General features: G+C 39.5%; 2 protein-coding genes across 2 annotated transcripts in view; one reads left to right on the top strand and one right to left on the bottom strand.

The window, feature by feature from the left end:
• The first annotated feature begins 1,475 nt into the window (after positions 1-1,475).
• On the top strand, positions 1,476-8,599 carry SPDYA (speedy/RINGO cell cycle regulator family member A). Its single transcript, XM_010577760.1, has 6 exons — positions 1,476-1,704; positions 2,761-2,819; positions 3,663-3,748; positions 5,308-5,479; positions 6,640-6,934; positions 8,465-8,599. Exons 1-6 carry the CDS (start codon positions 1,476-1,478, stop codon positions 8,563-8,565), a joined length of 942 nt encoding a protein of 313 aa, XP_010576062.1. The 3' UTR covers positions 8,566-8,599.
• A 36-nt stretch (positions 8,600-8,635) lies between these two features.
• Positions 8,636-16,544, bottom strand: part of TRMT61B (tRNA methyltransferase 61B) — an 8,062-nt gene continuing 153 nt past the window's right edge. The window contains exons 2-8 of the mRNA XM_010577850.1: positions 16,241-16,544; positions 16,032-16,134; positions 11,713-11,903; positions 10,402-10,493; positions 9,740-9,975; positions 9,028-9,108; positions 8,636-8,842 (exon numbers count right to left, since the gene is read on the bottom strand). Of these exons, the coding sequence (XP_010576152.1) occupies positions 8,799-8,842; positions 9,028-9,108; positions 9,740-9,975; positions 10,402-10,493; positions 11,713-11,903; positions 16,032-16,134; positions 16,241-16,544 (1,051 nt within the window). The 3' untranslated portion in view covers positions 8,636-8,798. The remainder of the gene's footprint in view (positions 8,843-9,027; positions 9,109-9,739; positions 9,976-10,401; positions 10,494-11,712; positions 11,904-16,031; positions 16,135-16,240) is intronic.

Here is a 16,544-nt window from a genome sequence, read left to right as displayed (position 1 = left end):
CGGCGACCACCACAGCGGCAGCCGCCTCCCCTTCCCCCCCGCTCTCCCCTCACGCCCGGCCGGCGGCGGCAGCGGACCCGCTCGCACCAAAGGCTCCCTCGGGACGCGAGGGTGAAGCGGCACCGGGGAAAGAAGAGACGTGTCCCGCTGTCGGCTACACCCGGAGGGACCGGCCACGCCGGTTTCGGGGCTCACCGCGTCTTGCGTGGGAAAGCGATGACATGAGACACCCCCGGGGCCCCGCGGCCCGGCCCTCTGCGGGCACCCGCCGGGTGCCTGACGAGGGTCGCGTCATCGCACGGAGTTACGACATTAGCTTAGAGCTGTCTCGACCCACGAAGTCAGCGTGCCACGCTCCGCGCACCTCAGGACGCTCCTCGTCGGTTCTTCCCGCTGACCGTGAAGGGCGTCCTACGGCGGCAGGGTTACACCTGCCCGCCAGCCTAGCAACAGCCGTGCCCTTCTCTGATTGGCTTGCGGGCCCTGGGCGGGCTCCGCGGGAGCCGCGCTGCCCGGGGAGGTAAGCGTGCCCCGCCGTCCGATTGGCCGAGGCGGCTGCTTCGCGCGCTCTCATTGGCCGCGAGAGGCGCCATCTCGAGCTGCGCGGCGGGAGGGCTATGGCGCGGGTGGAAGGCTGCTGAGGGGAGCGGGGGTTGGGCCGGGGGCGAGGGGCCGTCCCGGGCCGCCGGGGGTCCAAGCTTACCTGCTGGGCACCAAAACAGCGTCATCACGGCCACATATGAGGAGCTTTTTTGTTGTTTAAGAGCTGGAGAGCCAGGTAGGCTGCCGTGAGTCTGCCTCAGGCAGCCCTACGCTCCGTCGAGGGACCTGCTGAAGAAGTAAATGCATTTGCTCCCGTTTAAAAATACCTTTTCTCGCACTCCACTTGATTTTTACGGATACAAACACTTCAGGTTTGTTTCCTTGGTTATGCCTTCTGGGTATGTCCTACTTGAGGGATACGTTTTATTCCCAATGGCTATAACCAGGTGTTATAAAAATTAAGAGCTTGAGACCTTGATTTTAATGTTACATGGCTTAAATATGGTTCTGTTGCATTAATTCTACTAATGCTCTTTTAAAATATGCAATCACAAATTGGAGAGGAGAAATGGAGATTTTCTGGTAGATCTAAGTAAGGGTGTAGGGCTACGAGAATCTGACAAACAGCAACTTTTTCTGGAAAGGATTTTTTCATTTTTCAAAATCTTAAATGGAAAAAGAAAGATTGAAGGCTCCTTCCATTGAAAGAGCTTTATCAAATTAGGACTAAATTAAAGAAAGCTACATAGTTGGCTTAGGGCATCAGACTTAGCTAATTAGTACTGATACAATTAATTTTTGTATCGCCTGACGTACAAGCTCTACTGAAATGCTTCATTTGAACAAAAGATATATAGAGAACTACTGCTCAAACTGACTATTTTTGTAGTTAATTTCTTCTTCTTTTTTAACAGGAACCTTTACTTACCAAAATGAGACACAATCTGGTGTGTCAGACACCTCCTACTGTCACGGTTCATGTAAAATCAAGTGCATCCAGATCACATCAGCAAAAAAGCCTTATTAGACTAAAGCGGCCTACTTTTAAAGACCATGAAGAAAATTGTGAAAAAAAGGTTCCTAGTCATAAATACAAATGTCCAAAGGGACCATGTCTAGTTATTCAGCGTCAGGAAATGACAGCTTTCTTTAAATTATTTGGTAGGTTAATAATGACAGATATCAATGTATTGACTGAACAGTAGAAAACTATTGAGCAAGTATGTTTTCTAAACTCAATAATTTTGGGAGTGCTTTTTATATGGATACTAATGGCCATGTCTTTGTCTAAATGTATTTTGTTGTTACATTTTAGTGTATGAATATTTAATGCTTAAGGTAAAAATACAAGAAGGGCTACCAAACTGATGAAAAGTATCTTTTTAAATTACAAATGAAACCAACGTGGTATGATACTTTCTTTTATGATTATTTCTCTTTCCTTTCTATTTTCTCTGGTATTTCAACAAATGCATGTAAACCAATGTACATCTTGTTTCACACAAGGCTTAAAAAAGGCTGGACTCCCACTCTTATGTACATGTTATTTATTGTGGGAATAAACATTTAGGGGGAGAAGTGGAATGGAAAGAAAATCTGAGGAGTTGTAGCATCTCTTTTGCATTTGCCTCTTTCATGTAAAGTTTTGTATTTATTTAATTTAGTGAAGAGATTAACTAATAGTGGAAGATTACACTTGGTTTTCACTTGAACCTCGAATACAGAAGTGAATCAGAGAGAGTCTGCAGTAATCGTATTATAGTGCATGTTCACAGACAGTGATGCACTGACCACAAATAATCAAGCAAGTATTGCCTTATAAAGGCTGTCAGGTAATCAAGGCGCAGAGATCTCAACAGTCTATAGTTCATCAGAAATAAAGGTATGCTGTTAGATGGAGCCACTTACTGCGGGAAGAAATTACATAAATAGAAAAAATACTGGTGATTTTTCACCTTCACTTGCTATTACTGAGAATGAATGAGATGCAGTCACTAAATTTTCCACCTCGCCTTTCTGGTAGTTTGTCTTCTTTTGCTGCTTAAGTTTTTTCATACCTAATCTCTTTCTCCCCTCAGTTTCTCTGTTCTCTACTGGTGGGTCTAGCTTCTTCCTTTTATTTCGTTTAATAAAAGGACCTTCTGTTATTTATTTACAAATACTTTCTAACAAAAACAATTTTGGTGTTTGAAATGCTGCAACTTTCTTTTGTTGCAGATGATGATCTAATCCAAGACTTCCTTTGGATGGACTGTTGCTGTAGAATTGCGGACAAGGTAAGCATATTTCCTTCTTAGTTAATAGAACCTATATTGAGTCAAAAATCTGCCCTTAATCACTTGATACTGTAATGCAAATACAGACCATAATTTTTTTCTAATGTGCTCATATGGAAGCATCAAGAAACTCAATTTATGCTTTCCTCATTGTCCTAGTTTCAGCTGGGATAGAGTTGATTGTGTTCCTAGTAGCTGGTATAGTGGAATGTTTTTGATTCAGTATGAGAAGAATGTTGATAACACACTGATGTTTTCAGTTGTTGCTAAGTAGTGTTTAGTCTAAAGTCAAGGATTTTTCAGCTTCTCATGCTCAGCCAGCGAGAAGACTGGAGGGGCACAAGAAGTTGGGAGGGGACACAGCTAGGGCACCTGACCCAAACTGGCCAAAGGGGTATTCCATACCATGTGACATCATGCCCAGTATATAAACTGGGGGGAGTAGGGGTGGGGGGAATCGCCACTCGGGGATTAACTGGGCATCGATTGGCGGGTGGAGAGCAATTGCATTGTGCATAATTTGTATATTCCAATTCTTTTATTATTACTGCTGTCATTTTATTAGTGTTATCATTATCATTATTAGTTTCTTCTTTTCTGCTCTATTAAACCATTATCTCAACCCATGAGTTTTACTTCTTTTCCCAATTTTCTCCCCCATCCCACTGGGGGGGGGGGGAGGGAGTGAGCAGCTGCGTGGTGCTTATTTGCTGGCTGGGGTTAAATCACAACACTCATTGATAAAAATGATCAAAATATCTTGGTGTAAGATAAATGTGCAAAGCATTTTAGGAAATTATATACTGAAATAATATATTGATACTGCATTTTACATTTCAACAGTATCTCTTGGCAATGACTTTCGTTTATTTCAAGAGGGCTAACTTCACAGTAAATGAGCATACCAGAATCAATTTCTTTGTCGCTCTGTAAGTACTTTTAAATTATCTGGTTTTATTAGCATAAACTTTGCATTGTTTATGCCACTGATAATTATGATACATGATGCGACTTCTTTAATGAGTGTGTAGTTGTTTGGGTTCTATATGAAATACAGAAACATAATGTACAGACTATATATAAACAGTGCAAATCCAACATTCTTTCTGTGATGACCACCAGTGTGGAACAAGCTGGAGCAGCAGCGAGGGGATGTTTGCATTGGTGTAGTGATATACAGCATAGCATTCTGCCTACCAAACTGAATCTGTGAACTTTTTTAAGCATTACAAGTAATGCATGCAGGACAATACATGGCAACATATACATGGCTCTCACTTCCTGTTACAAGACCCTATTTTATTATATCTTTGCCAGCCTTTAAGTCATTTGTACCAAAATGTTTCCTCACGATAGGCACCTCGGGAGTAACTTTTAATTAAAGTTTCTCTCAACGTGATTTAAGTCAACTGTAAAAATGTTGCTAGAGCATTTTTGAGAACTTTTTTGAACAGTTCTAAAATTTCTATACTTTGAAACAGGTGCAATCAGTAATCTGTCTTTACCAAGCCTCTCCATATTTGGCTATACATACAGAGTGATTTAGCATTTTCTTTCGTAGTGTTATATTGCTCGGGTCATCTTTTTCCATAATAGTACTTCTCAGGTACTCTGATTTGCACACTCAGGCGGGGAGAAAGATGGCTGTTTCTTCTGCTGTAAATGGTATTCTGGGTAGTATCCATAGAGCATGGAGGAGAAGGCCATCTGTCCCCATACCGAAGGGAGAAAAGCCAGGCCAGAAGAGTGACAGGATTAGAAAGGGACAAAGGGTCTGGCGAGACTGGGACCAGCAGGAATATTGAGGTTAGGAACAAGTGAGAAAATTCAGGAGGAGACTAGAAGTTGTAATTTTTTCAGGTATGATTTACAGCAGTTTAGTATCAGGTAGATCCAGAGGAAGTAAATATTTTGCTGTTGTCTGAGAAAACAACCAGAACCAGAAGTAGCACATAGTGAAGGAAGGCAGAAATATGGACATGAAGACAATAATTTAAGGTTTTCATTTATATATGAAAGTAGACCTGTATTTAGTTGTTTGCTGCTAATTTAATGTGAGCAACATAATTTTCCAAGAACAGTTAAAATCCTCGTAAAGTTTAACATTTCGTAAGATAGTTTTAAGTATTATTTAGAGAATCAGTCAGAAACTGTTTATTTTAGTGCTAGGATATCTTGCCAGTTTGGATAAAGCTGTCAGGATATGTTAGTTCTTGCATATCTACTAATTTAGGAGCCTCTAGGGTAAAGCAATTTTTATAATAGCTTAAGTTAAGATTTTATTTACCCAAAGGATACATATGGAACTTTCTGATTAAGAAAATACTGTACTCCAGAGAGAAGGCTGTATTTTGTTAGCCGTTTTTCTCACAATACTAGGAGAAAGAACTACTTCAATATTATGTCTTTTATTGTTAGAAATCATACTAATATAGTGATTTAAGATTGAACAACATTTACAGACACAAACATATATATATATTTGAAGGTATCTGGCAAATACAGTTGAAGAAGATGATGAAGAATCAAAGTATGACATTTTCCCATGGGCCTTGGGAAAAGCCTGGAGAAAGCTCTTCCCTGATTTCTTAAAGTTAAGAGATCAACTATGGAGTAGAATTGACTACAGGGCTATTGTAAGCAGACGCTGCTGTGAAGAGGTAGGGAGGGTTTTAATATTGTAGATGCTGAAACTACAATAATTAATACCAGCTAACAATCTAGCTCTATACAAATAATTTCTTCTCTAAAGTGTGTAGACAAGCCACAGGAAAGAAAAGGTGCAACTAAAATGTAATGGTCCATTTATCCTCCATGAAAATTTTTTTCTTCTGCATTTAAAATACATTCTCTGAAACTGTGCTTTTAAGGTAAACTAGAATAATTTACATTGCATTAGTGTTAAAAGTGAAGTTTTTATTGACTAGAATCTTTCTGCTTTATGCAAGTATTTTTACTTAAAATTTACCATCAGTTGTTTCACTTCATTCACTTTAGAAATAATTTTGTATGTGTGCATTTGCTCTACAAATTATAAGTTTGTACACAAGTAGAACTTTCAAATAAAGATCCCAGCACCTCAGGTGAAGTTTTAATCCCCTCAAAATTAATAATACAACTTCAGTTGACTTTTTAAGGTAAAGGTTTTTCACTGCATTTAAAAAAAAAAAAAACTCAGGACACACTTTTAACATTCTCTACTATTAATGCAGTGTTACAACCTACATTTTACAAACATACTAGGAGGGAAAAAAGACATTCCTCACTTTTCATGGTGAATGTATCTGTCTGGAAAAGCCCTGTCATGTTCTAAGAACATAATGTTTACTACAGCTGGTGGAAAAGAAAATCTCACTTACTCTAGAATTCAATCTCTGGGGATGGGATTGGGTGCTTATGGGAAAAGTACAAGGAACAAGGCAAGTGCAGAATGCTTTTCCTGGCACACCCTCCCAGCTTTCAACAGTCATCAGTTCAGCGACATTGTGAACCAGAAGATCCATCTAGTTGGTGTTTAGCAGTTAGTAAAAGACACCATTTTCAGTCCAACATACAAAGCATAAGCTGGTATTTGTGATGGTTCACATGAATATACAAGGCTGTAAATTGTTGTGTTTCCATATCTGATTCATAACTGGTTCACTTACTTGTGCCTAAGGTAGCAAACTTTCTAGTGAGACAGAAGTAGATAGATAATAGATGATACACATTTCAGCTACATAGTATTAATTCTCTGCCATACATGAATTGGATCCCTTGTTTTCAGCTCTATGCTTTCCTGTTATTTTTACTGTTTCTGATGTAATGGCTGTTCCAATAGGTGATGGCTATTGCTCCAACGCATTACGTATGGCAGCGAGAACGTTCTATACACCACAGCGGAGCTGTGAGAAACTACGATGATCAAGTACAGCTGCCCCGTGGACCTAGTGCTACTCCTACAGACTGCCTGCTTTGTGGTAAGAAGGGAAGATTTGTACGACTAGGATTATCATCATCTTCCTCCTCATCTACTGGCACTTTGGAGATGACAGAATTACATTCATCCCAGAATTTGAAGGACAACTTTCCAGATGAGAAAATGCTCGTTGACTCTCCTTTTTCTTATGCCCAAGGTATGGTTTAATATTGCAATTAATTTTCAGTTAGTTTAGGCAACTGAGGCCATATTTGCCCTTCAGACTACTGTAGGGACTACTGTGTCCTTCTTGGTATGACAAGACAGGATCTCTCTGTGTGAGCACACAGGCCTATTACAAATGCAGTTACCTTGGCAGAACTGTGCTTTTACTGCCATAGTTTCACTTGCATTTTCACATCTTGTCTCTTGACTTCCTGCAAGTACCAACTGCTTTATATTCTGAGTCTCTTCAAATTACCTTCACCTATTACGGTAGATTTTGGGTTGCGTTCCAGTTTATTTAGGCATTTAGTACTATTCTTGCATTATAAATGAAAGTGAGAATCCTATTTTGAATCCAATAGGATTGGCTAGAGGAAACAGTAAAAATATTGGTGTGTTCACATGAGTTAAAAGAGTGTGTGTTATGCGAGTTGAAGTGCTCTTGTTGAGAGCACTGTTTTTAGAAAGGGCAGGCTGCTCAGTTGCTGTCATCAGTTTGGACATACGTTAAATCACAATTCACATTTTCCTTTAAGTGTATCTCAATTGTTGATAGAGTTTATACAAGATTTCAAGATTGGAGTAGGCATAGAAAACCATAAAAGAATTTATTGTGAAAATTGTTTTATGTAATTGAATCTTTAGACATTAATCTATTCAAAATAGCATCCTGAGCCTTTGTATGAGAAGCCTCCATTACACACAGCAGTTATGGGGCAAACGCTCGTTTAATTTACTTTTACGAGTGGAACATGCTTGAGATGTAAACTTTCTGGTGGAGCTGTATAAGGCCTCAGTTCTGCAAAGATACTTTCACGTGCTTAACCACTGTAGAGTTCTTAGCATACTTATTTAATACAGGTTTACAGTTATTTATAGCTTTATTTTTTTATTTGCATTATGTTCTCATATCCAAATTTTCACTATTATAGTAGGATTGTGTTACTGCTTTTGACAGCTTCAGTACAACTGTGATTCTCAAGGGATTCCTCAACCTTGAAAAACATGGCATTTGAATCTTCCTTGAGATACAGAACAAGTCAGGTGGCTGCAACATGTCATTTAATAAATTTAATGTGTTAAACATCACTACGTGCTTATGTGGAGACTTACGTTAGACCCTAAAAGACTGAATTTTAGATCTATTTTTACTTGAGAGATCTCGCTTTTCATATTTGACAAAAGGTCAGAAAAAATTGTGTTTATTTTGACCATTTGAGAATGCTTTATATGAAGTTCACAAATAACCAGGCAACCTTCAGCATGGGTGTGGGAACTGAACCAAAGCTATACTTGTCAACAACTGCTCTTTTTCTTGAAGCAAGCACAGCTTTATCAAGAGAACAAATTCAGTGAATTTCAGTTTCTCTTACAGTTCTGCTATATGAACATTGCTCTTAAAGAAACTGAAAGCCACCATTTGGTAGTCAGTGAAGTCAGAAGCTGCTTCACTTGCATTTCAAAGGGCAGACTCTGATCCATTATTTTCTTACTAGTTTTTTTTCCTCCTGATTTCTGGTAGACTGTCAGAGCCTGTCCAGCAAAAGGAGACCAGGTAGCACCTTGAACCAAGACAAATCCATGGATTGGTTTATGAAGAATGAAATACACCCAATGAGATAGAAAGAGATATTGTCCTTTGCGGAACAATGTGTTGCATCATGCCACCATACCTGATGATTCTGTTAAAACTTTTCCCTTTAAATAGTAGGCGGGATTTCAAACTTTATAGGAAGTAGAAATCAAAGCACTCATTACTTAAAAGTTACACAACTTGCAAAATGTAGCAGCTACTTTGCAACATTTTATTTTATTCCGATACAATACTCAAGTTAGCAACTAACATCTCGGCAGCATCAAGAAAGCAGGGGTCGAAACTTTCTCAGCTTGGTAAGGAATGCTAATTAAAAAACAAAACAAGTTACTACTTCAGTATTTCAATATACAAGGATTATTTTATTATTATAAGTTTTATGATTTCATGATATAGTAACGTGTCAAATACTAGTACAAAAAAAAAATTATTTTTGAAAACAAAATGCCACTAACCATTTAAGATAAAAAAACATTTTCCCAGTGTCTCACCTGAATGACCATCCTGCGAATAAGATGGTCTAGCAACGTAAGGCATGGAGCAGTTTGTTTCAGCATCATCAGAAAGGGATTCTGTGAGAAGTAAATTTTTTTAATTCTTTCTAACAAGTTTAAAACATACACACAGACTAGAGTTGCCAATGCGCATGGATTTTTTTCCCCTGATGTTATTTTCATTTTCTTTTTGCTTCTGTTAAAGTGCTTTTTTGTCACCTATCAGTACATTCAGACCTCTTTGCTCTACTATGGATTTTGCAAATCTGTACTAGTATGAGGCATCTTTTTTGGATTTGCCAGAACAGCATGATTACAAAACAGAGCACGCTGGTACTGTCTCTTCTATGGAATGCTTAAGACCATCAGGGTCCTCTAAAGCAGCTACAGGACGAGTATAGAGGACTGAATTTTATTAAAAAATAAAAATTTAAAAACAGTAGTAGAAGGGCAGTCATTCTTTATTTGCAGATTGCAATTTATTTTCTATTGAGATTTTTAATAAGATATTTAAACTTAAATAACGATTCATATATCCTTTTTCAGACCTGAAAAGGTCTGGGCTGTCCAAAAGCTTGTCTATTCTTTACAACAATCTCAGCTGACCTAAGAAAAAAATATTGCCTGTTCCTACAAGCTTTGCCTTCATTATATCCTTGGATTATCAAATTGCAATAACAGGCTATTTCATCAGCAATTATGTTCTTACCATTGTATTCACTTTCTTTAAGAACTGCTTGATCCTGAATGTGGATTTCTTCGTACTCCTTTTGAGGTGGTTCTTCAATATTTTCTTGAGTTTCCACCATTTGGCTTGATTTACAATTCTTGATTTTAGCAGGGAGTACCAACCAATTTCTATATGTTACCTCAATGATCCTTTCACACAAAAAAGGGAGCTTGCAGGTCCGTATTGTGTCTAAAAGGTCAATAACCTGCGTGATGCTTTTGAAGAAATGCAAAGGATAAAGTAGTATTTTGAAAACTCAAATCATACACCGTTAGTCTCAATTCTACTGGCTTTGTCACATTCTTTACCTTTGAGGTTACACAAGTCCTTCAATTTTAGGGTAAGGGAGCTAGCAACCCGACTACGGAATTGGAAAACAGTACAGTTATTTTGAGGATGTCATTAAGCGAAGACTTCCACTGATCATAACGAGAACATTCCCAAAGTAAAGGCCAAAGGATCTGACCAAGTGTAATTTATACTGAGTGCAACTCCCTAAAAAAAATTACACAGGGTGACAAAAAAAATAATTTCGTTAAACATTTCATTAATGCTGGATATATATTTTAAAAGATGTTTGGTTTTGTAACAATATTAGGTGATGCCTGAATAAATGTTAAGTGCCAGAAGTAAATACTTACTTTGCTAAATACACAGCGCACACACCACCCTGTTTCAGACTTGGGTGTACAACAGGCAGAGCAGACTGAGGGTTAAGCATATCCAGAACTATCTGCAAGAGACAGATACCTATGTTTTCCCAGTAAATATTAATATGTATCTATCAATTTTTTTCCACAACAACAATGCTTGAAAAAAACATCTTTACCTATGGAAAATGCATACAACAACAGTATGTAATCCCAAACCAATTTTATTACTGCCTCTCAAAGCCATAGAGAAACCGGAGGTCTACACATGTACAAAACAAAGTCCTTGCTACTTCCAAATAAATTTCTGTTAAAACAGCAAGTAACGTTTCACCAACACAGTAGTCCTGTGCTAACGTTAAACCTCCTACTAATTAAATTCCATAATGTTGACATTAATAAAAACTTTTAGAAGACTACATTTACTAACATCTTTGGATATCTAGTTTTCAAATGTAAAAAAAAAATTAAAAAAAATTTTCAAGTGCATCTTTATCATGAAAAGATCACACTACAGTCTCAATGTCTAACTTGCTGTTTGTTTCAAGATTTGGAAAACTTCTGTCATTGGTAATTTATCCATCTTCTGCTAGAAAACTATTCAAACTGTAAAACAATGTGATATGCAATACCTGATCCTTCCTGTGAACCGTTACATTTCAAGTTTTTAAAACGGTATTTTTATGCTATATATTTTATTTCTTTGCTCAAACTGTTTAACACAATTGTCATTTGTTTAAAGTGTTAATTTAAGTAGTTTGTCTGCTTCACATGGAAGAGTGGTTAACATCTAGCTGTTTTTGCCAGCATGCCTCTCTTTACAAAATCTAGATATAAAAAGTGGGACAGGAGAGCAAGCAGTAGCATTCCTTACTTTCACTTAGGCCTTGGTCACATTGTGCGTTCTATATAGCTGATAGCAAAGTGTTTACATATTCATATTTTCTATAAGCTTATATATTTTTCTTAAATTTAATGTTTGAAATATATGCCTTAGTCAGATACAAAAATATCCATTTCTCCAAAATACAAGACAGTAAGTTTGTCTTTGCTTATAAGACAGCAGTGATTAATTGTATTTCTGTACTACAGCCATATCGCTCTTTCATTTGGGAAACTGTTAACTGAAACCTTGAAAATACTTGTAATCTGACAAAAAAAAATCGCGATGTTTCTTTCATTGATTGATTGTTTTTTCTCATGTTAAACTAGACATGGGAATCCCATTGTGAGTGTGAGCACCAGAGGTTTTAATTTATGCAGAAAAGATCAGTGTCAAATGGGGGGATTCTCTGGACTTACTGCGTCAACTGTTACAGATTTCATATCTGCAGCAGCTGTTGAAATGTCTTTAAGAATGAAATCCACGTTATCTGGCCACTCTTCCATATGTCCTATTTCCCATGCAGCACGCCAGTGCCTGTAATTCTTCTTAGCTAAATTATGATGATCATCTCTGATTTCATAACTTATAACACGTCCTTTGGGCCCAACTGAAAACAAACAAAAGACACTAGATTTACTACTCTTCCCCCTGTAATAAAGAATTTAGAAAAAATAGTGCAGTAAACAACAGAAGTACACCTTTAAATCTCAACTTCACTTTAGGAAATAATCACATATGAAACAAGCAATTACAATTTGTTTTTTCTTTACATATAGAACAAACATATGCAGATAAAGTGCTGGGTTAGTTCTTTTTCAGACTGAAATCCATCAATCCACAGGCAAAATAAAGCATAGTTACAGTAGTATAAACTATTCTTAAGATGCCCTCCCAAAGTAACTCCTACAGCAAAAGAAAACTTGAGCATCTGTGGTCCTATCCATCTACAATTCTTCTGATACAGCTACCAGAGGTACCAGCTGAGAAAGCTCTAACATCAGTCACTACTCACAGGTGCTATAAAACTGACAGACAGTGACTGCTTCTGTTGTTGATAAGAATTGGAACTGCTGGTTTTAAATCTTTTTTGACAGTCCTCGTTTTTACAAAGGTTTGCTGTTTTCCACGCACAGTTCTTTCTCTGCCTGTCCCTTCATAGGATTGGGGAAAGGCTAAGAAACACCCCCCACACCTGCTCACTGATCTCAGCCCCACAGACAAGTTTCCAAGTGTACTCTTTGATTTACACAGGCTTGTGTTATTTTCCTGTTATGGTCTGTAACTGTAATATATTATTACTTGTTTTAAGTATCACTTTACTATCCTGAAATGTACCGTACGAGTCCAACCCATAATTCTTCATAAAGGAAGTGTTAGGAGGAAATCCAGGCACAGACAGCAGCATGTGCAGTGCTGTATTATTCTATCCTTGTACTACTCCAATTCCTCAAACCTATCCCACCACTAGCTTCTCTTTCTCCTTGCTACTTTTTAATGGATGAAGGCAGCTTTCAGCAATCAGCAGTTCAGCGAGTGAGGTTCTATGACTTTTTAAGCCATTTTAGGTCAGAGTCACCAGGCTCCTTCCCTCACCTCTGTGATCCCACTGTGAATCCATTCAGAAAACTGAGTAAAAGAGGGGATGGATTTCCCAGCAGTCTTCCCCTGATCTAGCTCACCCAGGATCAGACAGAAGCCAGAGCCAACATGTAAGGAGGGAGGGTCTCAGCAGTGTGGCCTTTGATCATCTTAAACAGTTGCAGAATTGCAGCACCAACTCCTTATCACTCAAGATTATCAGTTTGGAACTATTGGAAGAATAAAATTGTTCACACCGGGGTCAGTCTTACTCCTTCATCTGCTCACTCCAAAAACTTCCTACATTTTGAAACTGACTTCTGGAAAAATAAGGACAACTAGTTAAAATAGTGAGGCAAAACTCTTCATTATTGTGATGCTGCAATGTGTCAAGTTTGCATATATCATGTTTTCCCGTTCTCAAAGATCTTAAAGTCATGGCAAATGCCACATTCTTAACACAGTCCTAACTTTGTCCTGTTGCATGTCAGTAGCTTCTGGGAAAGATTAAAGGAATGGAAAATAAAACATGAAACGAGAGTAACACGAAGAGAGGAGATTAATGAAATCTGTTAAATCAGTGAGAATTGTGGACATTAAATACTTCCATGGACCTTGGTAACATGCTCACTAGATTTAAATTCCAGCATTTACCTATGTAGCAGCTCTTTTTCTTGTTGGGTGTCACTGTACTAAATGGTGGCAAAATTAGCCACCATCAGGAAAGACCAAATCAAATCTTATTTATTTCAGGGTCAGCGCCAAATTGCATTAAGCTGTGACTAACACTGTCCATATTTGGTGCTGATTTAAGTTCCATAAATTTGAAAATAGCGATACAATCTCATACCTTTTTCCCTCTCCTCAAGATAGAGCTGAGCTGCTGCACAAGGACTGCTTTCTTCCCATGGATAGGGTTAACAGATTTTGCTGACTTGGCATGGTTACAGCTAAATTAAAGTGATCAGAAGGAACCTATTGAACAAGACTGAAAAAGGAGAGGAAGAATTGGTAAGTCCAGGTGTGTTTGTAGGAAATGGCCACAGCGGCCTGAATACACAAGTCAGAAAATAATTTGCTAAAAGCTAACTTTTGCCTTAGCCAACATCAGGTATTCAATCTCTTTCTTTGGATTTAGGGTCTGCCTGTAGGGGAAGATGGGAAAAGCTAATGACTCTTACTTTCCCTCTCTCTAAATGCATCTCTGGAAACAGAAGTGCTGACTTTCATTTTCTGTTTTGTCAGCTTCTAGCTCCCATGGCAGCAATGGTTTCTTTGAGGATAATTCCAAACTATCTTCAAAATCCAATCACAGAACGACAAAACCCCCCTAGTTTATTGCAGAAAGGTGATCGGAAGGAACTAAGGAATAGCAGTAGGAGGCAGAAAGAAGGAGGGGGAGCAGAGGTACAACTGCTGACCTCAAAACCTGGGCCCAGTGTATTTCAAGACCACCTGCAGCTGAGTGATCTTGGGGCAGCATTTAACGGCTGATCATTAAAATAAGCATTTTCAACTGAATTAGTACGCCAAGTGAAGATTGCGGCAGCTAAAACAACGGACTAAGAAGAACAAACTACTCTGTTCATCTCAGGAGGGGACCTTCCAGATTCCCTTTGCTGCTGCTTACACACCCTCACCAATTTTAAGCTCCTGATGGATCTCAGCACTCTAGTTTGTACCATTCACTAAGTGTAACCATTCCTAGTTCCTCATGTTATCCTCAGCAGTATGACCTGACATCCAGGAGCAGGGTTGGATCGATGACACTGGTAACATACTTGCTGGACACTAAACTTCCTCAGAAAAACCCATGCTTCTAAAAAGCCTTGTATTGTTATCCTGGAGCACATGCCAAGGGACAGCAGATACAGCATTGCTACATGGGAGAGTAAGAGAAAACTAATTTGCTGCCTTTGAGTTCAAAGGTTAACGGACTTGAACAAAAAGAGCAGCCAATCTGTTCAGTTTGTCTCCCTCACAAGAGCATAAGAGGAAGCATCACCTCCCACAGATACTTGGCTGGCTGCAAGTGGGAGTACCAAAACATCTTCTATCTTGAACTGTTGAATAACACGGAGTATAGCCACAAAGGCAGCCCAAACCGTAAACATTTTACAAAGACAGCATAGTCTATAACAACGCTTTATAACACACACTGGACAATAGTAAAAAAGAAATGTTAGTGCTGAGGTTTCACAGAAGCTCAGGATATGGGCTGCTTCTCAGGTTCAGTGACCACTGCTGGGACCCTCAGGTATCCAGTTACTCTGATGGTGGGGTGCCCACAAACCCTGTCTTTGAACATAAGCCTTCAGGATATGCAACTTGTGCTTTTCTGCTCTACCAGTTCAAGATGATCCGTGATGAGGTTCCTGTCTTTACCCTCCAAAGCCCTTTAATATTGCAGAGAAGGGCAGTATTCTGCAATAGCAGAAATACATTTTTAAAAAACAAACCAATTTGAAAACCAAATTCAAGCAGTGCTTTACTTTCAGGTGTGTACAAAAGCAATTACAGCAAACAATTGTGGTGGTTTTGTTTTAGTTTTTTTCTTTCCTTAAGGAAGTTGTTCTATCAGAAGCTCATCAATTAAATTACTCTGAAATGTGGTCCACTAACAAGATACCTACAGATGAGATGAAGTTGAAGGGTGAGGTTTCGCCCTTGCTCACATTGCTGAGTGCAAAGGCTCTCTACCTTTTAGAGCACTGAGATCTAGATCAAACCAGGCTAGCTATAACATGAAAAAAATAAGTGTGCGTCCACATAAGCATTTTCACTGGTACCTAGCAATCTGATTATTCATGTGGTCCATCAAGATGAGGAAAAGGAAACTGAGAAAGGCAAGAGATTGAGAGAAGGCGTCTAGTACGGTTAAGCCAAAGCCAGCAATAATGATGGCTGAAACCCAGCTTTCTGCAGGGCCTTCGGTAACGCTTTGCACTATGGCCCTTGAAATACACTCAAAACGTTTTGCAGTCCCCACATTGGCTCTGGCACAGATGTAATTTTCCTTTACGTCAACAAACTATATATGAACATGTGAACTGCAGCAAAACTTTTAAGAACTGACCACAAGTATTTGGTCAAAAGAAAGACAACATGTGATAAGGACATTGCGCTGCTTCTATGTTTTCTAAAACCAGGTTCTCACCTGCTCTTGACAGAAACAAGCTCATAGCGCCAGACCCGCTGCCAGTTTCCAAAACGGTGTCTCCCGGGTGGATATCCATCATCGTTAAAATAGCACTTATATCCTGCGGGTGAAAAGAAACACGCCACGTTACTACTCTCGGAAACTAAGGGTGAGATTCAGCCAGTGACCTCCCAGTCACCGGCCAGCCCCGGTGAACGGCCGGGTACCTTGGGGTAGGCGATGGTGGGTCCCCGCGGCATCAGGAGCACGTACTCCTCCAGCGAGGGCCGCCTCAGCAGCAACGGCGCCCCGGCCGACGTACGCAGCATCTGCCCGGGCAGCTGTCCGATGATGTCGTGGTGGGGCAGGAAGCCTCTGGGACTGGCCAGAACCGAACCCGCGGCCAACCGGCACAACAGCTTCAACGTCGCGTTGTGCTTCCTCCGTACCTCCGCCAGCGCCAGCTCCCCGGCGCGGAAAGGGCCGGGCCGGGCTCCCGCCGCCTCAAGAGACACCTGAGGGGCGGTCGCC

The sequence above is a fragment of the Haliaeetus leucocephalus genome, unplaced genomic scaffold, assembly GCF_000737465.1.
Source record: "Haliaeetus leucocephalus isolate CR32 unplaced genomic scaffold, Haliaeetus_leucocephalus-4.0 Scaffold577, whole genome shotgun sequence".
In the NCBI taxonomy this organism is placed as follows: Eukaryota; Metazoa; Chordata; class Aves; order Accipitriformes; family Accipitridae; genus Haliaeetus; species Haliaeetus leucocephalus.
The sequence above is the reverse complement of the archived record's forward strand: the minus strand, read 5'-3'. Positions and strand labels throughout refer to the sequence as shown.